General features: G+C 38.9%; 1 protein-coding gene across 2 annotated transcripts in view; it reads left to right on the top strand.

The window, feature by feature from the left end:
• The window catches only part of tat (tyrosine aminotransferase), a 63624-nt gene that overhangs the window by 20692 nt on the left and 17163 nt on the right, over nt 1–25769 (top strand). For both annotated transcript variants that reach the window (XR_009063195.1, XM_057836162.1), the window contains exons 8-9: nt 11804–11956; nt 22894–23022. Coding sequence is in view for 1 of the 2 variants with exons in the window: in XM_057836162.1 (XP_057692145.1) it covers nt 11804–11956; nt 22894–23022 (282 nt within the window). In the remaining variant the exon portion in view is untranslated. The remainder of the gene's footprint in view (nt 1–11803; nt 11957–22893; nt 23023–25769) is intronic.

A 25769-nucleotide genomic window follows, 5' to 3' on the forward strand; every position in this document is an offset into this window, starting at 1 on the left:
CTAGGTTAATTCATATTTGTTAAAGACAAACATGGGTGTGCTAAGCTGTGTGCCAATAACTGGATGAAACTGTTTTATAGACTACTGTGTGTCTGACAGTGTTGTAACCTTTGAAAAGCAAAGAGCTATAGTTAATTCTCTGAAAAAGTAACTAATTACTAGTAATTCAAATACAGCCATGCAAACTAGTTAGGGGTGAAAAAGGTGATAGATAGATAGATAGATAGATAGATAGATAGATAGATAGATAGATAGATAGATAGATAGATAGATAGATAGATAGATAGATAGATAGATAGATAGATAGATAGATAGATAGATAGATAGATAGATAGATAGATAGATAGATAGATAGATAGATAGATAGATAGATAGATAGATAGATAGATAGATAGATAGATAGATAGATAGATTATTCGATTGCACATGATCCCACACCACACATTCACCTTTGGGCTATTACGCTCAATTTCTGTTGTCAAGTGGGGGGTGTTCTGAACCCCAGATTCTTACATTGTGTTTGTTCAGTTTCCCTGAAACACACAAATGCAGTGTAATAAAAAACTTTAATAAACACTGAATACAATAGAACAAATCTGAATAAAATATCTCATCAATTGCATTATTAATAAAATTTTGAAATGGTAAAGAGACTTTATGGATACCCTATAACAAGGGTCGCGATGCAGAAATTGCAGACATCAAGGAGTGGTCGAGATTTTCATTTTCATATATTTACCCTTTTAAACTCCCCCCCCCCCATTTTCCTTTGTTTGGATCGATTATTTATCATCTAAAATATTGGGGAAAATGCGACAGTAACGAAAAAAATACAATGAAGCAATAGTTATGAGGTAGATATCCGTGACTTTTTTACAGACGGCAATTTTTTCATTGTGACATAATTTGTATAAAAGTTTAAATATGGAGTGAATAATTTTTTTGTAGTTTTTTTTTTTAAACGACATATTAGACATCAATTAATGATTCTAAGCTAAAAATGACAGACATTTCAATTAAAAAATACGATTACTAACCTTTTTTTTTTTTTTTATGACTAGGTTGAAACCAAAGCTGTTGCGCGACATCTGTAAACAGGGGTTTCCAGGGTAAAACAGACAAATTAAAAATAGTTCAGAGGCTTATCGCGCCATGAATCTGCTATGCCAGCATATAGGCACATTGTTCTATCAAACACAACAGCTGTCTTGGCTTAAAATAAAGCAGTTTATTTTAAAGAGGGGTGCAAGAGCAGAAACTGCTAGTTTTCCGCCATATAATATTATTTAAAAAAAAAAAAAAAAAAAATTTAAATGCTTTTTTTTGGTTCTGCCGTACAGTAAGAGAAAAGACGAGTCCCTCCTAACACTATGAAATGTAAAGTAACAATAAAATGTGCAGAAAATTTGAAAGGCATCTATATTTTTATAAACTCGCCTTCTAAAGAAAAGTTGCTGTGCAATATGAAATAAATAAAATCATAATAATCAACTGAAGACATCGTCAGTAAGACCTGCACTGTAAAAAATTTCAGTGTAAAATAACGGTAAAGAGCTGGCAGCAGGGTTGCCATTTATATACTGTTATTTTACAGTCTTGGTAATGTAAAAATGCTTCACAGTAATAGTCCGTTATCCAGAAAAACTGTTGATTGCTGTATTTATAGAAAATACAGTAAAAGTCTGTCAGCAGGATTGCCATTACCAGACTGTTATTTAACAGTCTTGGTTATGTAAAAATGTTTCACAGTAATGGTCCGTAATCCAGAAAAACGGTTGATTCCTGTATTTATAGAAAATACAGTAAAAGTCCGTCAGCAGGATTGCAATTACCACTTATTTTAGTCTTTATATTGTAAAATTATATAACAGTAGTAGTCTAATCCAGGAAAAACTGTATATTCCTGTATTACCAGAATTCACAGTAAAGAGCAGGCAACTGAGGAGCTGCAGTATGCTGCGTTTTTAACGATATACTGTGTTTTAACGGTATTTAGGAAAATGACTTTACAGTCTATGAATGCATATATTTCCGTCTAGTACAGAAAAAAATGCTGATGTCAGGTGCGAAACAGAACAGGTTTTATTTCATCGTGTTGGCAGGCAGTGAAAACGGACAGGAACTAGAGAGACGGTGCAGTCGGGTCATGTAGGTCAGGCTGAGCAGGCTGGAGATCTGCCGTAATCGGGTCAAGCAGGACAGGTTGAGCTCAATGGAGTGCTGGCATAGTCTGGTCAAGCAGGACAGGCTGAGCAAGTATTTGGGCTGGAACTCTGGTGGAGTCGGGTCAGGGAGGACAGGCTGGGTCAGAAATGGTGATCGGTCAAGGACAAATCCCAAATTACCCCTAAACAATATACTACAATTGTCCAAACATTTCCACCGGTGAGTCAAGCCATGTGCTAATGGCCGCTGCTGGCACATTACATCTTTTAATTCTGCTGCTTACCGGCTGCCTCTCTGGTTATCTTTTGCCAATGTCTCCAGCTGCACAGGACTGCAAGTGTCAATAGCCAAACCAGGCTGCCATCTTCCTTTCCTGCTTTTATAGCTCTGGGTTGCTCATGGGTTGATTGGCCAATCCCTTCCAGCTGTGCATCGTTTCCATAGTGCTTGCATGCCGGTGATTTTCCAGTTCACGCCCTGGTTGTCTGCTCAATGCATTTTTGTTGATGTTTATCAGGGTTTGACTTTACAATGCGTGAAAAATCATTGTCCATAATACTCCCATTCTTCGCATGGGTTTCTTCTTTCTTGTAAAAAGAAAAAAAAAATGAAGCAAAAAAGCACCTGTCTAATTTACTCCAAATGTAAACATTGGTCTCATGTGTGATGTGGGGACAAAGTTTGTCGCTGCCAGTGACGTTTCCACAGTAATTCACTGCTATACCACTAGATTGGTGTGGCTTTGTCTTTGTGTGGTTTTGGGGGACTCTTTTCGAATTCCTTTATTTTCCTCCGGTCATTGTCAGCAATGGCAATGGAGATGAAATGTGTGCATTTGCAGCTGCATCAGATTAATATTAAACAACAAATGTTGTCAATACAAATGTTGAAGTGTAGGCGACACAGAAGTCGTTTGCGAATGTTTGAAAATGGTGTTGTTGTTGTACTGAACCGGAAACAATGGTCTGAGCGGACCGATCACAGTCCTTCGACATTCACGTCAAGCGCGTTGACGTGAAGTGTAGTCAGGACTTTTTGGAGGTGCACGTCAGGCTATGGCGTAGGGTCATAATCGGGTCTGCGTTAATGGCGTAGGTCCGCCGTCACTGCTACACAGAAGCATAAATCAGCCTTCAGGATGATGGAATACTTCAATTTTTGGAGAAGGGCCAGTTTAGATCAGAGTGGGGATACAACAAGAAACATATAACATATGAGTAGAACCGCTCACTGGCAAACACCTTTTATTTATTTCCCCAAAAAATTCACTCAGCTGCATCTTTTGCAAAACATAGAAAACTGCCCTCTACTGGCACTCCAGAGGAATTAACATCAATGTTCATTCATTCATTTTCCATGCCGCTTATTCCTCACGAGGGTCGCGGAGGTGCTGGAGCCTATCCCAGCTAACAACGGGCAGTAGGCAGAGGACACCCTGAACTGGTTGCCAGCCAATCGCAGGGCACAAGGAGACACACAACCATTCACGCACACACTCATACCTACGGACAATTTAGAGTGTTCAATCAGCCTACCATGCATGTTTTTGGGATGTGGGAGGAAACCGGAGTTCCCGGAGGAAACCCACGCAGGCACGGGGAGAACATGCAAACTCCACACAGGAAGGCCGAAGCCCGGGATTGAACCCTTGATCTCAGAACTGTGAGGCAGATGTGCTAACCACTCAGCCACCGTGCCGCCAACATCAATATTATATATCGCTATCCAGCAATCCTCAGAACTTAAGTTCAATATACAATAATTTAGGTAATATGAGTACGACTTAATTAACTCACCGTTAATAAATTGGTACACATAAATCCCAATATAAGTTGATGAACAAGCACTGAAGAGCAGCAAATGTAATCTCAAGTCATCCTCTGAAGAGTCTCCAAAATCCAAATTATGGCTAATTATGTCCTCCAGGATTTGATGCCAAATTATTTGCGGTGTCTAGTTAATTTAAATTGGCAAAAAACATAGTCTATATTGCCACAATGTAAAAGATGTCAGATTTCTGACCATGCTCCAAATTTCCAGTCAAAACTGTTTCCAAAAAATACGGTAGTGTCATGTAATTGAAACATTAACATACCGTTTACAGCATATTTCTTGTTGCTTTAATGCTGGTAACCCACAATGCATTGCTAACTACAGTAATAAACTGTTTAACACAAAAACGGTATTTTAGTGTTAAAAATTGGCCGTAAATTTACAGCAATTTTTTACAGTGTGCCCTACCCTGTCAGACTGTCACTAATTGGCTTACTTTAACATCTTGCCGTATGTTAGCCAATCAATAACCTGGTCCGGGACGTGTTATGTTCAGGTGAGAGTAAGAAGCCATGTGAACTCCGAGTTCAGTATGAGAGCACAACGCTCTGTAAAGAGACGCCCGAAAAATGAGTGATTGACTCACGTGCCACGGCGCTGCAAAAGGAGTCTTTTCACTCAGATCACGTGACATGAATAACTCAATAACTATAGGGCCGTCATAGAATGAGAAAATTTAAAGTGTTATGTTAGAAGTTACAGCGAAAAGTAGTTTTGTTATGGAATAGAATAAAACAGAATAGAATAGGATAAAATGCCTTCAATGTCATTGTACAGAGTACAATCAATTTAAAGTTTTGCTATAACATGCACATTACAGGACAAAAGTAGAATAAGGCCAATGAAAAATAAAACAGATTAGGAATAAAGTGAATAAGTGACTAGCATCAAATGGGGATGTAGTGGTAATATAACAGTGTGTAAATGACAATTTACAGTACTCAGACGAGGAGGGAGATGTCTGACTTGATGTGCTTGATATGAGGTTGTGCATAGATGTTGACATCATCATCATCATCACGGCTGTAGTGTTGGGGCTAGTTTCCCGTCCCTTTGCGTAGCGCTGACCAGGTGAGCTAGGCCCCTCCAGTGCTGGCGGTCTTGTGCCAGCGGATTTCCATCCTTCACATTAAAGGATGCTGAACAATTTTTTCAATGGCTGCTAAAGACGGGGAAAAAAACATTGATTGAAACATGTTTTTACCAAATCTGCTTTAATTTCCCATCCCAGCACGCATTTTTCACTTGTGTTTGTTCTTTATGTTGTGAGTATCACGTGTTGAGCAGGAATTACTGGTGCCAGAAAGTCCGGGGTTGCGGGTGTACTCTATTTGCTTCCCCACACTGCCCTTATGTAATCATTGCCCATTTTACAGCAGCAGAATGACTGTGCACATTTTGGCTGCATATGGTTGCAGTTAAATCAGACTGTTGGAAGAAACATGGGGGTTGGGTGTTTATTTTTATCACCCTGTGGAAACTGTCAGTGAACAGAAGAGTGAGTGACCTGCTGTCATTCTCAGTAACGTTGATGTAACGAAGTGATACAAAAAAAAAAAAAAAAAATTCAATTCAATTCAATTTTATTTGTATAGTCCTAAATCACAACAAGGTTGTCTCAAAGGGCTTTGCAGAGGCAATATGATACACAGTCAGAAACAGCAGATGAAATAAATACAGATGAAGTAAATAAAGGTCAAGTCCTGGGTATCCCCCATTCTTCGACCCTCCATGTCGGCAAGAAAAAACTCCAAAACTCTGTGGAAGAAACGAGAAACCTTGGGGAGTACCAAAGTCAGGAGGGATCCACTCCCAGGACGGATAGACAGGATGCACCCGGACTGCCAATGGGAACTAGCAAACGGAGTTACAGTTTGTAAAGATGCAATAGAGTATAGGAACAAGAAGAGGTCCATCTCGCCACATCAGACGGAGGTGGCGACGAGGACGTCCATCCAGCGTCCGTATAGTCAGGAGGCTGCAGCTGAAAAATAGACCCTCCCCAGAGGGGAGAGGGGAAAGGGGACACCGGGTGACTAGTGATGAAGAGACTAGTCAACTAGATATTAACATTGGAAAATAGAAATAAAGTAAGACAAGTTGTAGGTAGATTGAGAAAAAGGAGATAGAACTCAGTGGCTGTACTTCCCCCAGCATTATAGCTTCTAGTGCAGCTAAGACTGAACTGTGAGTCTAGTCTGACTTCAACTAGCCTGACCATAAGCTTTGTTGAATAGGAACGTTTTTAGTCTAATCTTAAATGTACAGACTGTGTCAGCTTCTTTAATACTAGCTGGAAGCTGATTCCATAAAACAGGGGCTTGGTGGCAAAAGGCTCTAGAAACCCTGTGAACTACCAGTAGACCTGCATTCTCAAAGCGGAGTGTTCTGTTGGGGCAGTATGGAACCAGAGCATCGGTGAGATACGATGGCCCCAACCCATTATTGATCATCAGGGGTGATGTGCTCTCTTCTATTAGTTCCTGTTAAGAGTCTTGCTGCTGTGTTTTGGACTAGCTGAAGACCTTTTAGAGAACTTTTAGGACAAGCTGCAAGTAGGGAGTTACAGTAATCCAATCTAGATGTAACGAACGCGTGAATGAATTTTTCTGCATCGTTTTTAGAGGCACGTTGCCAGTAACTAATGAGGTATTTATTATTATATTAGGGTAATATCAATAGTTATAGGCAGGGTCTCTTTAAAAAGTTTTGTTGGGATCGGGTCTAGGAGGCACGTTGATGGTTTGGAAGACATTATAATTGCAATTACATCGGTTTGTTCTACAGTGGTAAAGTCATTTAATATCATAGAGGGGTTTATAGGAGATTCTGAATTTTCAGTCTGCACTTTATCAGACCTAACAGTTGGAAGTAATTCGTTTATTTTCTTCTTTCTAATAGTTGAAATTTATTATTAGAAAATTTTAGGGAAGTCATCACAGCTAAGGGTGGTTGGAATATAAGGTTCTATTGAGCTGTGACTGTTTGTCAGCCTTGCTACTATGCTGAACAGAAACCTAGGATTATTCTTGTTTTCATCTATTAAGGATGAGTAATATCTGGTTTTAGTCGTACGCAAGGCCTGTTTATAGGTCACTAAACTGTTTTTCCAGGCAGAGAGAGTGTGCTCTGTGTTGGAACGGCGCCAAAGTCTTTCTAATTTACGTGCTGATTGTTTAAGAGAACATGTTTCAGCATTATACCAGGGAGAAGCTTGTCTCGGCTTGACAAACTTTAATTCAAGGGAAGCGACTGCATCAAGAGCAGTTCGCAGTGTAAACATGACACTATCAACAAACTCCTCATTAACAGCAAGGCCAGACATTTTTCCTTCATAATCAGATGACATGGAGGCAAATATTGGCTGAATTAACTGTTTATACTCTGAGACAGAGCGATCACATAATGTCCTTTTCATCTGAGTTTTAGTCACTAGTGAAGGGTTATCTTGAAGTACAAAATGAAAGGTAATTAGAAAATGATCAGACAGTACGGGGCTGTGGGGGTGGACACTAAGATCACTACTCTCCGTACCGTAGGTTAAAATCAGGTCCAGGGTGTGCTTGTGACTATGAGTTGGTTTATTTACATTTTGAATGAAGCCAGCCCCATCTAGTAGGTCATTAAAAGCCTTACCAAGAGAGTCACCGTCATGTATATTAAAATCCCCTACAATTATAATTCTATCCCAGTTTAGCAGAATACTGGATAAAAAGTCAGAGAAATCTAACAAAAACTGTTAGTAGGGACCAGGGGTACGGTAAACCACTATGAAAAGAACTGGTTTTTGGTTCTTCCAGATAGCATCAATAAATGATAGTACTACATTTTCAAGGAGTTATAAATGTAATTAGCTGTACTTTTTGGGCTCATACCTAAACAAGAGTGTGATATTACTGCCACGCCGCCTCCGCGGCCCGTGCTTCTAGCTGTGTGGAAATTCACGTCACTTGGAGGTGTGGATTCATTAAGTTTAACAAAGTCATCCTGCTGAAGCCAAGTTTCAGTCAGGGCCAAAATATGAATATTATAATCCCCAATTAAGTCATTAGCTAACAGAGATTTGGGCGAGATTGACCTGATGTTTAATAATCCGCATTTTATATGTTTATTAGGAGATATTTTATTTTCACTGCTATCGGGGGCTATATGTATTAAATGCTTTGGTCTCATTCCTATAGACCCTACTCACCAACGTCACAGAATGACGTGTCGCTGTATCCGGCCGCCATATTGTCCGTCATTGTTTATCCGTATTCTCATTGGTTTCAATTTGTCGTGCAATTTATAGTGCAATTCATGGAAGCCCCGGTGCTTTCAGACGCTGTAAACTAGTGTTGTATCGGTCGTGAACGATTCGTTCTTTTTGAACGAATTGTTTGGGTGAACGAGACCGAACTAATCACCTTCTGCACTGATTAGTTCTAGGATGCTGGGGCTCACTTGCTGCGTGGGGGGGTGTTGAGCAAGCGGCAGAGTCTTGACATCGCGCACGACCAATGAGCCTTATCGCGGGCAGGGGAGAGAGCGGAAACAGAATCAGAGCCTCTGTCACTCACTTCCACGTGTGGCCAATAAGCAGCCAGCGTGCAGGCAGGGGGCAAGACTGAGTTATGTCACTTCCCGTTCACTTACTCGGTCCTCCGGCTTCTGACCGAGCTAACTTGACTTTCCAGTCATGCGGTGAACGAGTCAAAAAATGAAAGGAAATTACTTTTTCACATATTTGTTAATGTGGAGCGTATCATATGCTGCTCAAACAGAAAAACACCACACAAACCTAACGAGCATGGTTTAGTGTACTACTTTTCTCAACAGACTCGGGACTACATATGACGACATAGTATCAAATTTACAGTAGTTTAAAACACTTTCGCAGGTTGCTACAAGGCGAGCAAAAGCTGAGCTGCGGTCGCGTGACGGCAGTCCAGGGGGGAGAGAACTGTCACCGTATGGAGGCTTCATGGCAGCGATATTTACCTCATATGTGCACAGGAAAATATTTAGTATGATGACCATAATACTGATTTGCAATGAAATGGTATATACATGTCAATTTTTTTCAAGTGTTTTATTTATTTTTTTCATGTCAGAGCGTGTCGGGTGTTTCGTGGTTTGACAAATTAATGTCCATCCGTCCATCATATGCTACTCAAGCGCCCAAAAACAACGCACGCGGGCACGGAAGATGTAGCAATATGTCTCCATTTTTCTTAACAGACTAATGAAAGTGAAAAGGCGACATTGTAAAGAGCAAATTGTAGCTGATGATGTTGTTGAGTCTCGTAGCTCGCTGAGTAGACGTGTTGCAATTATTAAACAATTATTTCTCGTCAGCATTTGACGAACTGAGATGAGGGAACGAAAGGGGAGCTGACTGGATTATTTATTTATTAATACCAGTGCAAAATGATATTTCAATACATACATCTTAATAATGATTTGCAATGAAACTGTTTTGTATCAAAATGTAGTATTGTTTTCATTTCAGATCAATACATTTGACCAGCTATTTACACTTTAGTTTTAACGAGTTACCAAAAATAACAGAAAGGAGCATAAAACCAAAAACACAACAGAGCATGAGGTAAATATAATGTGTTGGTCGTTACATATTTAGAAATTAAACTTTCGATTTCTCTTTTTATTTGCGTGACAGCAAGCGTGTCACGTAGGCTGGTCGCGGCAATATTGTATATGTGATCAAAATCATGCTAGAGAAAGTCCGTGCGCCCCCGAACCCAAATCCACAAAAGGAAAATGTTTAAAAGTGTCCTAAATCAAAATGCAAGCACGAGCCATGACTTTGATCCCATAGAAATACGACAGACGACGACGCGCTATTGCAATGGCGGGGTAGAGACGAGGCGGCGAAAACAGAATGACATAGTCTGTCACTCACTTCTGAATCTATGACGAGCGGCCAATGAGGAGCCTGTGTGCAAGAGGAGGCGGGACTAAGCAACGTCACTTCCCGTTCAGTTGTATTGCTAACCGGTCTTTGAAGATTCGTTTGGCAACGTCACTTCCCGTTCACTAACCGAACGATTCATTTGGGTGGGTGGGGGTGGGGGGATGAGGTGGGCGAACGAATCGGTGAACGATTTGTTTGAACGAGTCTTTTTACTGAACGAACTGGAATGGATTCGTTTCCTCAAGTGAACGACATATCCCGTCACTACTTTAAACTCATTGGATGCGTTGCATAAAAGGCTTTATGTGGAAAAGCTTCAGTCTATCCATTCGCCAGATCCATATTTGATGCCTAAATTGATATTTTTCGACCCGCTGTCTTTGCCGTCTCTGCCTGACATCTGCTACCCTGATATCTACAACTATCTTGTCCAAAGAAACTCAGCCTATTCTCACGAAACTTTGAAAAACTTTAAGAGCAGCACTCTAAGCAGCATTACCCCGTGTGACCCTTTACTTCCAATTTTCTAAAATGGCGACAATAAAAAAAAAAAAAAAAAGTTGACTGCGATGGCCGACGCTTCAAGGATAGGTGGATATTGGACTATTTTTTCAATAAAATACGCAACAACTTTGTCTGCCTCATTTGCAAAGAGACAGTCGCTGTTTTCAAAGAGTTCTATGTAACGCGATATTACCAAACAAGACACGCTGACATCTACAACATTACCGGGAAGATACGCAGCGAGAAATTACAGCAACTTGAAGCTAGTTTAATTTCACAGCAGTAGTATTTCGCAAGAGCCCGAGTGTCGAAAGAGAACACCACAAAGGCGAGATTGTTGAAATTATGAATTTAAAAAATTATAATAAAGCAAATGTGACACACAGAAGGGCTTGCTTAATTGTGTTTAAATATATTGTTCTACGTAAATCAGCCAAGGTAGCCCCTCACATTTTTACCACACCAAATCTGGCCCCCTTTGCAAAAAGTTTGGACACACTGGTTTAACTGATGATCCGGAGACGAGGCCAGCTTCTTTCACTTGGTACCAGCTAAATATTATTAATATTATTATTATTATTAAAAATAATGATGGCGGAAGAAATAAACTTCTTGAATTTGAAACTGTATGTTGTCAGCGATTAGCCTCGCAATGATCTTAATTGTGCTTGTCAGGCCAAAACCCTCTAAATATATATTAAATGCATCTTACCAGATATAAAATGACTACTACATAATCTGTGGTGATCGTTTGGTGCCCAGTTTTCTCGTCGAATTGCAGCAGTCCATCTCGCTCTCCTCCCCGGGTCTCTCGGAATATGGTAGAACTTCAATCCATCCATCCATCCATCCATCCATCCATCCATCCATATTGAATATAAATAAAGAGGTGGTGGTGGATATTGTAAGGAACACCATTTACAGAGGTAAACATTACATAGTACTACCTGCTCTACGCTTCCTGTGCTAAAATAAAAGCATCACAAAAGAAAAGTCAACATTATAATCCAATGAACATTTCACCAAAGGGTAGAACAGTCATATTATTAAAATAAAGTAAAAAAACTAAGAAGGTACTGTTTACGCGACAAAAAACAAAAACAAAAAAACAACTAGAGGCAAAATGGCGGACGAGACTCCGTAAAGTTGAAATCACGTAAGTCGGGTACATAGTAAGCCGGGGACTACTTGTACTGGATATAAATTTACAAATAAAAAGAATGGTGCCTTGGGCATGTGACGTTTACTTATTCTCGCAACCCTTACATGAAAACAATTCAAATCATTTTATCCTTATGTATTTAATTATGAAAAAAAATATTATGGCTTCTGTGCATGAATGCAAAACCGAACTAATATTGAATTAGTTGTGTTTGTTTTTCTTAGGTTTTCCCAGGGTGTGACTGCCCCTCCCTGGCATCTCTCAGTAATGATGTACCAATAATTTCTTGTGGCGGCCTGGCTAAACGCTGGCTGGTCCCAGGTTGGAGGATGGGATGGATCCTCATCCACGACAAGAATAACATCTTTGGATCAGAGGTTAGTTTTCTCTCTCTCTCTCTCTCTCTCTCTCTCTCTCTCTCTCTCTCTCTCTCTCTCTCTCTCTCTCTCTCTCTCTCTCTTTCATTCATTATCTGTCTGTCTGTGCAAAAGCACACTGTCTGTAGTCAAATCATACCAAAGATTCTGTTTCAGGTCAGTCAGGTTTACTAAAATCATTTAAAATCAAATAACAAATAAAAGCCACAATAATGAGAGATAATTTTAAGAGATGTGACCAAAAATTTGGCGCCAAAACTTTCAGCCCCCCCCAAAGTATAAATATTTTAATAATTTTACCACCAAATAGTGTGAAGAACTGTTGTCTTCTTGCGATGATGCAATTAAAACACGGTGAGAAGCAACACAACAATCTGCGGTTTGGAAATATTTTGCGGTTTTGAAGAAATGCAGTGGTACCCTCGATACGACATACGATCGCATCGACATACAATCCTTTCGACATCCGAAAAGTTTGACTCGTCATTTGTCTCAACATTTGACAACATGCCTGAAATACGAAGATTTATGACAGCGTCGCAAGTTCATTCTTTTTCCGCAAGACGGACGCACGGATTATTTTCTAGTGAGAGAAATCAACATGGGTCCCAAGAAGGTTAGTGCAGGTGGTGGAAAAAGGAAACTGGTGATGCATACCATTGTGTCTACGATCTCGACGGTCCTCGTGCAGATGTATCCTCCTCTAATAGACCCACTGTTTCCACCAATCTCCGCTCGCCAGGCTCTATAAGGTGTGATCTGATCTTTGTCAAAATCACATAGATGTATAAACAGTGTCTGCTTTAACCAAAACCACCCAAACATTTATAGGTTTTCAAATTTTATTGAGGACAACATGTAAACAATGACAGAAGGGGGGGAAATAAGTAAGTGAACCCTCTGCCTAAGGAGACTTCAAGAGCAATTCAAACTATTTTTTACCAAACAATTTAAACAATTTAAGTGAGGTGTGTGCCCAATCACTGATGAGTGGTTTAGAGCTGCCCTGCCAACTATAAAACACACACCTGGTAAGAAATGTCTTGATGAGAAGCATTTTCTGATGTGCATCATGGCTCGGACAAAAGAGCTGTCTGAAGACCTGCAATCAAGGATTTTTTATTTGTATATAAAGCTGGTAAAGAATACAAAACCATCTTTAAATGTCTGGATGTTAACCAATCTACAGTCAGAGAAGTTGTCTACAAATGAAAGGAGTTTGGCACTGTTGCTTCTCCCCCAAGGAGTGGCCGTCCACCATAGATGACGGCAAGAGTTCAGCATAGAATACTCAGAGAGGTAAAAAAAAGAACCCTAGGGTGTCTGCTAAAGACTTACAGAAAGAATGGTGTTCATGGGAGGTTTCCACGGAGGAAGCCACTGCTGTTTAAAATCAACATTGTTGCTCGTTTAATGAGCGCAAAAAGGCACTAGGACATTCCACAGAAGTTTTGGCAAAATATTTTGTGGACTGATGAAACCAAAGTTGAATTGTTTGGGAGTAACACACAACGTCATGTGTGGAGGAAAAATGGAACAGCTCATCAACCCCTCATCCCCAACGTGAAGCGTGGTGGAGAGAGCATCATGATTTGGGACTGTTTTGCTTCCTCAGAGCCTGGATGACTTGCAATCATTAATGGAAGAATGAATTCAAAAGTTTATCAGGATCAGAGGCGTAGCAAGGGTCCCCGGGGGCCCCAGGCAACATGGGGCCCTTTGAGCATGTGCAAGTAAGGGGGGCAGTTGGACTTGGAGCATATTTAATAAAAGTCTAATAACGCCTCGCTCTCATAGAGCGCTTTTTAGGACACTCAAAGTGCCCCCCCCCCAATTGCATTAATACATACATATTTGCGCGGTAAAATGAACACGAAGGTGGGTGGGGGGGTTCGAGTGCGCGCTGCGTGCAGTCATCTTGGCCATAAAAGTGGCGAAAACTAAGCACTTTACACTCATATGGATGTACAACATCATTTTAAGATGCTAAACTAACACCTTCCCTCTTAAAGCAAATGTGCAATGTGAATATAATGTAAGGAACGCTCTCCTCGACGCAGCGAGAACGAGCGGGATCAACCAGCCGACGTAACAAGAAAAACACGAAACGATCACGGTGATAACGGCTCTAACTTATCATAAGAACTTTATGGCATGAAGAGGAAATACTTACAGTGCCTTGCAAAAGTATTCGGCCCCCTTGAATCTTGGAATGGGCCAAAATACCAGCAACAGTGTGTGAAAAGCTTATGAAGAGTTACAGAAAACGTTTGACCTCCGTTATTGCCAACAAAGGGTACATAACAAAGTATTGACATTAGCTTTTGGTGTTGACTAAATACTTATTTTCCACCATGATTTGCAAATAAATTCTTTAAAAAATCAAACGATGTGATTTTCTGGGTTTTTGCCCCACATTCTGTCTCTCATGGTTGAGATTGTTGAGTTGAGTTTCCTCTGGGGTGAAACTCAGCAAAACGACGACTACAGATTATATATGCCATTTTTGCTATTTTTTGGATTACAAAGAACTCTGTGTGCTGACCTGGATTGAAGATTGAAGATCGATCATCCGGAGAGCGGTAAAAAGGGGATTGTGGTGGGATTGGCACCCTGATTGTGCGGTCCCCGAACGTGAGTGGCGTGCAAGCTAGCCTAGCGGCTACACAGCGTCCAGTGTCGACGCTAATTTTCGAAAGTATTGTAAAGAAATCGGACGGATTTGAGTATGGGACCGAAAAAAAATCCTACCGTTGAGGATTCAGAGGAAATAAAAAGAGCACTGCACTTTCTATCGCAAGACGTGAACAACATTAAAGTAAAGCAAGATATGATTTTGAACCTTGTAAAAGAGGTCGCCGATCTCCGTGCGCGTCTTGTGGAAAGAGACAAAAAGGTGGCGGAGCTGGAAAGAAAGGTTGATGATCTGGAGCAACATTCGAGAGCAAACGATGTAATTGTGACTGGATTGAAGATTCAACCCCGTTCATACGCTGAGGCGGCAACATCGAGAACAGGACCAAAGGCGCAAATAAGTGACTCGGACAGTAGCTCTGCAGAACAACAGGTGATGGCCTTATTTGCGTCTAAAAATATACATCTGGACATTAATACGATTGAAGTTTGTCATCCTATTCCCGTGAAATCCAATAATCTGCCAGCGGTGATCATGAGATTCGCAAACAGGAGAAACAAAGTAGCACTGATGAAACAAGGGAAAAAGCTCAAAGGTACCAACGTCTATCTAAATGATCATCTAATTTAAAAAAATGCTGATATTGCCAAGAAAGCCAGATTCTTAAGGAAGCAAAACAAAATTCAGAATACTTGGGTTACGAACTGCAAAGTTTATATCAAACTTAATGGTCCACCTGAAATTGCTAAAGTGATGGTTGTTAGAAACATTGAAGAACTGAACACATATGAACGAGTGCAATAGTGGTTTAATGAGAGTGAAACATCTGATCTGATAGTACATGTCTGCATTATGTTGCCAAATCAGATTTAGCAATGCATGTTCTTCTGGAACTCTTGATTCAACAACATTACAATGTTAAACATTTCAAACAAACCAATACCACCTAACAACATGGACTTGGTACAGCAAATTCTACAGTATGGACAAATAGAACTGGAAACAGTGAAAAGTTATGTGGACACTAAAAATGAGATAGATACTGAAAGAGACCCCGATAGGAATTTCTTTTCTTCTATTGTGAAAAGCTGTAAATACTTTACCCAAGAGCAGTACAGGAACAGTGTAAACTCCGAAAGCAAAATGTCAATAATACACTTTAACAGTAGAAGCATGTATGCCAATTTTGAATCTATTAAGCAGTATTTGAGCACTTTTTCCCAACCTTTCAAGATTGTAGCTATTTCAGAAACCTGGTTCAATATGGAGAAGGGCATACATTTTTTTCTTGAGGATTATGAGTTAGTTTATATGAACAGAGCAAATAAAGCAGGGGGTGGAGTTGGTCTATACATTCATAAATCTATTAAATTTACTGTTCTACCAAATATGACATTAGCAATTGATGGAATAATGGAATGTTTATCAGTAGAGATTATAAATGAGAAGAAAAAAGAATATCATTATATCATGTATATATCGGATGCCCGGTACTAATATAGAAACCTTTAATAATTGGATGGATACATTGTTCTCTACTCTGAAACAAAAAACTTTATTTGTTTGTGGTGATTTTAACATTGATTTGTTAAATCCCATGAATCAAAAAAGCATCGATGATTTTCTTGACACAATGTATAGTTTGAGCTTATACCCATCAATTACAAAACCTACCAGAGTAACATCACATAGTGCCACAATTATTGATAATATCTTCACAAACATTATGGACAATCAAATTACCAGTGGCCTGTTTTTTTGTGACATTACTGACCATCTGCCTATCTTCACCTTATATGAATGCAGTTTAAAAAAAACAAAAGATCCCCTAAAAACAGTGATTAAACGTATAATAACGGAAGAAACTATCAATTCGTTGAATATTAGTTTAGCTTGTCAAAACTGGAGCACAATATATAGAGAATCAGAGGTGAACAAGGCTTATAACATTTTTTTTTTGGACATATTCACTTCCTTGCAAAATAAATATTGTCCACTAAGTGAATGCTGTTTTAGGAAGAAATGTATAAAAAGTCTTTGGCTCACAAAAGGATTAATTAATGCTTGCAAAAAGAAAAATAAGCTTTATAAATTGTTTATCAAAGTAAAGACAACAGAAGCTGAACAACGTTATAAAAAGTATAAGAATAAATTAACTGATATTATAAGAAGTAGCAAACAGTTGTATTACAAAAATAAATTGTTTGAAAATAGAAACAACATAAAGGGAACTTGGAACATACTGAACGGTTTAATTAAACAGGGTTCACCAAAGTCTACATATCCTAATTATTTTTCAGATGAAAACGGGGAGAATTACGAAATGAGTGAAATAGTGGATAAATTCAATAATTTTTTTGTAAATGTAGGCCCCAAATTGGCTGCTAATATTCCTGACCTAGGATCTGACAAACATTTCTCAAATATTAAGCAAAATCCCTATTCATTTTTTCTTTCACCAACAAATGAACAGGAAGTGATAAACACTGTGCTTAAATGTAAAAGTAAGATGTCTACTGACTGTCATGATATCAATATGTATTTGGTTAAAAGAGTTATTTTGAATATTGCAAAACCCTTATCATATATATTCAATTTATCATTTCGAACTGGTTGTTTTCCTGGAAAGATGAAAATTGCTAAAGTAATTCCACTATTCAAAGATGATAACAAGCATTGTTTTTCCAATTATAGACCAATTTCTCTATTGCCCCAGTTTTCAAAAATTCTGGAGAAACTATTCAATTTTAGACTTGATAAATTTCTTGAAAAGCATCAGATAATAAATGAGGGACAATATGGGTTTAGAACTAAAAGAACTACATCAATGGCAATAATTGACGCACTTGAAGAAGTCACGAATGCATTAGACAATAAAAAACACATAATTGGTGTTTTTATTGATCTTAAAAAGGCATTTGACATAATAAATCACTTCATTTTACTAAATAAGTTGGAAAAATATGGAATTAGAGGTTTGGCTGGGGATTGGGTGAAGAGCTACTTAACGGATAGGCTACAGTATGTTAAGTTGGGCGAGAACATATCTGGCACACTTCAAATGGGTTGTGGTGTCCCTCAAGGGTCTGTTTTGGGACCAAAACTGTTCATTTTGTACATAAATGATATCTTTGACGTATCTAATGTATTAAAACTTATATTATTTGCTGATGACACCAATGTATTTTATAGTCATGACAATTATAGCGAGCTTGTGACTACTATAAATAAGGAAATAAAAGCCATAAAGAAGTGGATGGATATGAATAAATTATCCTTAAATATTTAAAAAAACAAAAGCAATACTGTTTGGCAATGTAATAGCAAATTCTGAGTTGCAAATAACTATTGAAGGCGTAACAATTGAAAAAGTAAATGAAGTAAAATTTCTGGGTATTATAATAGATAACAAATTGTCATGGAAACCCCATATTAAATACACAAAAAACAAAATCTCTAAGTGTCTGTCAATCATAAACAAAGCAAAACATTACCTTGATGTAATTGCACTTCGTACACTATACTGCACTTTGGTACTCCCATACTTTTCATATTGTGTCGAGGTATGGGGAAACACCTACAAAAGTGCATTAAATCCGTTAGTCATATTACAGAAACGAGCAATCCGGATCATACATAAAGTGGGATTTTTAGCTCACACCCATAATTTATTTACTCAATCCAAACTGTTAAAATTCAATGATCTTGTAAAATATTACACATCTATATTCTTATTTAAAGCCTTCCATAAAATATTACCCTTAAACTTACAATCCATTTTTACAGTGCGAGAGCAATCTCATAATTTGAGAGGATTTCACAACTTCTCAATACCAAAATTTCGCAGTACTCGTAAAGGATTCTGTATGTCTGTATGTGGGGTAAAACTCTGGAACAGTCTGGATTTAAAATTTAAGCAGTGTCAAAGTATTCAGAGATTCAAATTGTTCTATAAACATCAGGTCTGGTCAAAATACACAGAAAGTGGTCTCTAAATGTTTTGGGTATATACTGTATATATAATTATTACATATGCTATAGTTACTTACTACTACTGATATATTGTGTTATCACTGCAATTATATATCAACACTGGCACCAGTAAAGCTGTCATTACATAAATTTTGATTTTAAATGTACAATTCATATATGGGGACGGCGGTAATGACGACGATGATGGCAGTGGTGGTGATGGTGGTGGTGATAGTGCAATGATGATGACGATTTTTGGGAAGTGACTGTATTTACATTGAATTTTTGGGGAGTAATTTGGGTGTGGGACCCAAAAAAAAAGCTCTGCTTCTTCCCACTCCTTTTCGAGCTACGTATGTACTGTATGTATTTGTTATTAATTTTTGTTAAAATCAACATGTACTATTGTTATTGTTTTCCCCTATTCTTGCTGTTTTTGTTATTACTGCTCGAAATAAATTAATCAATCAATCAAAATCAAAAGATTGACAATTACAGGGCTCCCTAATATTTTCAAGTGGGAGCACTTGCACTATTAGTGGTTGACTAAATACTTATTTGCCCCATATATAAATATATGTATGTATGTATGTATGTATGTATATGTATATATATATATATATATATATATATATATATATATATATATATATATATATATATATATATATATATGTATATGTATATATGTGTGTATATGTATGTATGTATGTATGTATATATATGTATATATGTGTGTATATGTATGTATATACAGTGCCTTGCAAAAGTATTCGGCCCCCTTGAATCTTGCAACCTTTCGCCACATTTCAGGCTTCAAACATAAAGATATGAAATTTAATTTTTTTGTCAAGTATCAACAACAAGTGGGACACAATCGTGAAGCGGAACAACATTTATTGGATAATTTAAACTTTTTTAACAAATAAAAAACTGAAAAGTGGGGCGTGCAATATTATTCGGCCCCTTTACTTTCAGTGCAGCAAACTCACTCCAGAAGTTCAGTGAAGATCTCTGAATGATCCAGTGTTGTCCTAAATGACCAATGATGATAAATAGAATCCACCTGTGTGTAATCAAGTCTCCGTATAAATGCACCTGCTCTGTGATAGTCTCAGGGTTCTGTTTAAAGTGCAGAGAGCATTATGAAAACCAAGGAACACACCAGGCAGGTCCGAGATACTGTTGTGGAGAAGTTTAAAGCCGGATTTGGATACAAAAAGATTTCCCAAGCATTAAATATCTCAAGGAGCACTGTGCAAGCCATCATATTGAAATGGAAGGAGCATCAGACCACTGCAAATCTACCAAGACTCGGCCGTCCTTCCAAACTTTCCTCTCAAACAAGGAGAAAACTGATCAGAGATGCAGCCAAGAGGCCCATGATCACTCTGGATGAACTGCAGAGATCTACAACTGAGGTGGGAGAGTCTGTCAATAGGACAACAATCAGCCGTACACTGCAAAAATCTGGCCTTTATGGAAGAGTGGCAAGAAGAAAGCCATTTCTCAAAGATATCCATATAAAGTCTCTTTTAAAGTTTGCCACAAGCCACCTGGGAGACACACCAAACATGTGGAAGAAGGTGCTCTGGTCAGATGAAACCAAAATTGAAGTTTTTGGCCACAATGCAAAACGGTATGTTTGGCGTAAAAGCAACACAGCTCATCACCCTGAACACACCATCCCCACTGTCAAACATGGTGGTGGCAGCATCATGGTTTGGGCCTGCTTTTCTTCAGCAGGGACAGGGAAGATGGTTAAAATTGACGGGAAGATGGATGCATCCAAATACAGGAACATTCTGGAAGAAAACCTGTTGGTATCTGCACAAGACCTGAGACTGGGACGGAGATTTATCTTCCAACAGGACAATGATCCAAAACATAAAGCCAAATCTACAATGGAATGGTTCAAAAATAAACGTATCCAGGTGTTAGAATGGCCAAGTCAAAGTCCAGACCTGAATCCAATCGAGAATCTGTGGAAAGAGCTGAAGACTGCTGTTCACAACAAACACTCTCCATCCAACCTCACTGAGCTCGAGCTGTTTTGCAAGGAAGAATGGGCAAGAATGTCAGTCTCTCGATGTGCAAAACTGATAGAAACATACCCCAAGCGACTTGCAGCTGTAATTGGAGCAAAAGGTGGCGCTACAAAGTATTAACGCAAGGGGGCCGAATAATATTGCACGCGCCACTTTTCAGTTTTTTATTTGTTAAAAAAGTTTAAATTATCCAATAAATTTTGTTCCACTTCACGATTGTGTCCCACTTGTTGTTGATTCTTGACAAAAAAATTAAAATTTTATATCTTTATGTTTGAAGCCTGAAATGTGGCGAAAGGTTGCAAGGTTCAATGGGGCCGAATACTTTTGCAAGGCACTGTACATTCGTTCATGGACACACAGATTAATCCTCTAACAGGTGGGGTGGCCATCCTCTGTTCGAAATGCGCACCTCACGCTTACGCCTATTCTCGTTCTCAGAATATGCAGCGCTTGTGACGTAGGACAATAACAGGACTGGTTGCTATGGGAACGTACGCAGCGGCATACCGCATACCCAAGGAACCTTGCTAAAAGCAGTATTAAAATTGCTAATAAAATCGTTTAGGATTATTTTAGATGCATATATGTTATATTTTTCTTATAGAGTATTCAACGAGGAATACGACAGACCCATTAATAGACTTTCTTGGAATAATCACCATTTCTTTAAGTAGTCACATGAATAATGAGTTGGCCTGTGAAAACCAACATAAAATATTACAGCAAGGACTTTTCATAAAGTTCTTGGTGAATCACTCCCTGCACATACATGCAGTGTTAAAACTGATTGGACTTGCTTAAACATGTATGCTAATTGGGACTGATAACAGAGTTGTTAGATAATCTGCCAAATGATTCCATGGTATTGAATCACTCCCAATTCTTGTAGCTACGACAGTTTGGTGAAGCTGAGTGTGCCAAATCTTTGTATGCCAAATCTGTTGGCCCTCTGGGGGCCCCTGAAGGCTGGGGGCCCTAGGCAATTGCCTGCGTATGCCTAATGGGACGCTACTTGCCTGGCTCTGCCAGACTGTTCTCCCTGTATTTTTCAAACACTGAGAGAAAGGTCTGGGAACCAGCCCATTAACAGCCTCTCGAGCAGGTACAAAATCAATCGACAAATCAGATTTGTTTATTTGCGTGACGTGTTCTTAACGAGCAACGTCACTCTTGCGCGTCGAAAGTTGTCTCCACGACAACACAGATGATGAACGGGAGAGCCGAGAATATGTTCCAATCCACGGTAAAATCAGTTTTAAATTACCAAAAACACATCGACACGAGTCATTGACAACAGTCTGTCTCGCGCTAGCCATGTTGAAAAAAACTCCGCTCTCTTCGTATGTTTACTTCCGCGCGTAAGTCCCTCATCCTGCCCTCGTCATTTTACTAACGTCACGTCTGCCCGTCGCTGATTGGTCCACTCCGCTGTCTGTTTGCTGTGGCTTGCTCCGCCCTGGAAATTGTGTCCACGTGAATGGTGGCCAGACTCAATAGCTGGAACAGCGGTGAGTAAAGGCATAAGACTCAATAGCTGGAACACCGGTGAGTCTGGTGTACCAGGCAAGGACACTACGCCTCTGTTCAGGATTTTTTGCAGGAAAACCTGAGGCCGTTTGTCAGACAGTTGAAGCTAAAAAGAGGATGGATGCTGCAAAGAGACAATGATCCAAAACACAAAAATAAATCAACTTCAGAATCAGGAAAACAAAATACATGTTCCAGAGTGGCCAAGTCAAAGTCCAGACTTGAACCCCATTGAGTAGTTGTGGCTTGACTTAAAGACAGCGATTCATGCCAGACATCCAAGGCTGAACAACAGCAGTTTTGTAGAGAAGAATAGGCCAAGATTAGTCCTGATTGATGTGCCAGACTGATCTGCAGCTACAGGAAGCGTCTGGTTAAAGTTATTGCTGCCAAAGGTGTGTGTGTGTGTGTGTGTGCCTGCGTGCGTGTGTGTGTGTGTGGGTGGGGGCACAAAATATTCAATGTGATGGCTCACTTATTTTTCCCCCTTCTGTCATTGTTTCAATGATATACTCATTAAAAAACCTATAAATTTTTGGGTGGTTTTAGTTAAGACACAGTTTTTTCATCTGTGTGATTTTGACAAAGATCAGATCACATTTGATGGTGATTTTATGCAGAAATGAGGGAAATTCCAAAAGATTCAGATACTTTTTCCATACCACTGTACATTGGCTGATGTTGTGATTTATATTTATGCGCGCATATACACTATACAACAACAAAATAAGAAAATTGTGTAACATCTGCAGATTCGACAAGGCCTCGTCAAGCTGAGCCAACGCATTCTTGGACCCTGCACTATCATCCAGGGTGCACTAGAGGAAATCTTCAACAACACACATCAACGTTTCTATGATCATACTATTGATTTTCTCAAGGTAAAACAGGTTTGTGTATGCAGTTCTGAGTGTGTGCGTGTGAATGGTTGTTTGCAGAGGTGGGTAGTAATGCCTTACCTTTACTCAGCTGCCTTTACCTGAGTAACTTTTTGAGGAAAATGTACTTTTAAGAGTAGTTTTTCTAAGCCACGCCGTGTCTACTTGAGCAGATTTGTGAAGAAGAAACACCACTCTTAATTAAGGCCAATTTATACCAGACAACGCTGCAGTGTGTGTCCGGCACAGCTCCGTGTTGACTGCGCGCACCGCAGTATGTCAAAAATAGGACAAAACATACCGGCTGCGCACAGCTGCGGTTTGGCGACTCCGTCCCGTCGTGAGCTCTCATGTGATCGCGCGTGATAATGTGCCATTAAAGACAATGACAAACACACAGAGTCTGTACTCAACTGAGAAGCAGAGAGAGAGGTGGTGGACTTGATCTAACTGAACATTTTGTTCCCAAATTTATTATTATTATTTGGTGTGATTCTCTCTGCAGTTGGTCACTTTTGACAATTTCTTGGAAACGTCCATTTTCTAAGCACTCAGGAATATATTGCTATGTTGTATTATTTGCCTTTTGGTATTTTAGTTGTTTGTCTCTTAATTCCAGATTGACTACGTCATGTTGAGATCAGGAATCTGTGTGTGTGTGTGTGTGTGTGTGTGTGTGTGTGCGTGCGTGCGTGCGTGCGTGCGTGCGTGCGTGTGTGTGTGTGTATATGTGTGTGTTGGGGGAGGGGCGTCAGTTTGGAGCCAAAGATGCTCTTGGTTGTGTCGGTAGGCTTGTATATGTATATATATATATATATATATGTTAGAGCTATCAAAATTATCATGTTAATGGGCAGTAATTAATTTTGGAGATTATCTTTTTCATTAACACCCTATAATGAATACAACGCAGAGAAGATATACCTTTTGCAGTCACCACTGTTAGTCATGGTTGCCAAATTTCCCAACAGTTATAACTACTGTGGCGAGCGACATTGGGAAGAATGACAGAAGATGATCTTTTTCTTAACACCCTGTACTGTACACAAAGCAGACAAGATATACCATTTGCAGCTGCCACTGACAATCATGGTTCCCATCATGCATTTGGGCAGTTAAGAACAGTTAAGGCGCTACAGTATAATTTAGTGAAAGCACAACAAAAAGAATATTCCTATCTCATAAAAAAAATAATGTTCACAAAAAGAAAAGTGCTCAATGCAAAGACAACTGGCATTCCCAATCAAAATAGCTATGCAAAATAATGCTCATAAACTCTCTTCAAACATTTGATTTAGCTTAACAAATACACCAGATGGCAATATTTAGTCACAATATACAAACTATCAAAGTTACTATAACTTGTATTCACATTTATCTTTTAAGAATTACAAGTCTTTCTATTCCTGGATCCCTTTCACAGAAAGAATGTTTAAAATGTTAATGCCATCTTGTGGATTTATTGTTATTGTTATTGTTGTTGTTATAATAAACAAATACAGTACTTATGTACAGTATGTTAAATGTATACATCCGTCTTGTCTTATCTTTCCATTCCAACAATAATTTACAGAAAAATATAGCATATTTTAGAGATGGTTTGAATTGGGATTGATTACGATGAATTAATTTTTAAGATGTGATTACCTCGATTAAAATTTTCAATCATTTGACATCCCTAATATATACACACACATATGTATATATGCACATTTAAAAAATTCATGGCAAATAAAATATGATAAATGGTATTATACTTTCTTTCAAATTTCTTTTTATTGGTGTTAAAAAAAAAATACAGAACACCCCTCCCAAACTAAACAAAATAATAATAATAATAAATAAATTAAAAAAAAAAAAAAAAAAAAAAAATTGTTTCACTCTAAGTTATCCAACACAAACAACCATGAAGTCTATGTCTAATCGTAAATGTCCAGAGAGTCATAGAAAGTTCTTCCGTGCCATCACTTCGATACATAGTGGTTACGGAATAAAAATACAGTGCAATACATTCAAATGTCCCACCAAATAGGAGCAGCATGGAAAGCGACCGTACCGTTGCCCATCCCCCATGGCTAAATTAGCAATATAACAGTGCATATGTCATTCCTGCACTTGTGTAGTGGTGTTGTCAAAGAATGAAAGAAAAGGTCCCCATGTATTATAAAATTTCTTTTCAGAACCGCGAAGAATATATCTGATTTTCTCGAGCCTAAGATTCATCAGCACATCCCTTATCCAATGCGAAGTTGTGGGTGGGGCAGCCTCCTTCCACCTCAAAAGAACTAAACGTCGCGCCAAAAGGGTGGTAAAAGCAATAACCCTACACCCCCAAGTAGGCAGCCACAGACCCTCCGGTAAAACTCCAAATATTGATATTATAGGATCAGGAGTGATTCCGACCCCTAACACGAGGGAGAGGGCTTCAAAAATACCCTTCCAAAATATTTCTAAGCTGGGACATAACCAAAACATATGGATCAGTGTTGCATCCGCCAGCTTGCACCTATCACACAAAGGGCTGATTTCTGGAAAGATTCTGGACAATCTTACCTTAGAATAGTGTACCCGGTGTACTACCTTAAATTGAATCAGAACATGACGAGCGCACATAGATGAATTATGTACCCTACCCAAAACCTTAGACCACAGTCCCTCTCCGATTGGTGTTTGAAGATCCCGTGCCCACAGGTCTTTGATTCTGGATAAGGACGGAGCTACCTTATTAGAAATTAGATTAAAAATGCGCT

This window comes from Corythoichthys intestinalis, chromosome 5, assembly GCF_030265065.1.
Source record: "Corythoichthys intestinalis isolate RoL2023-P3 chromosome 5, ASM3026506v1, whole genome shotgun sequence".
Taxonomy (NCBI): Eukaryota; Metazoa; Chordata; class Actinopteri; order Syngnathiformes; family Syngnathidae; genus Corythoichthys; species Corythoichthys intestinalis.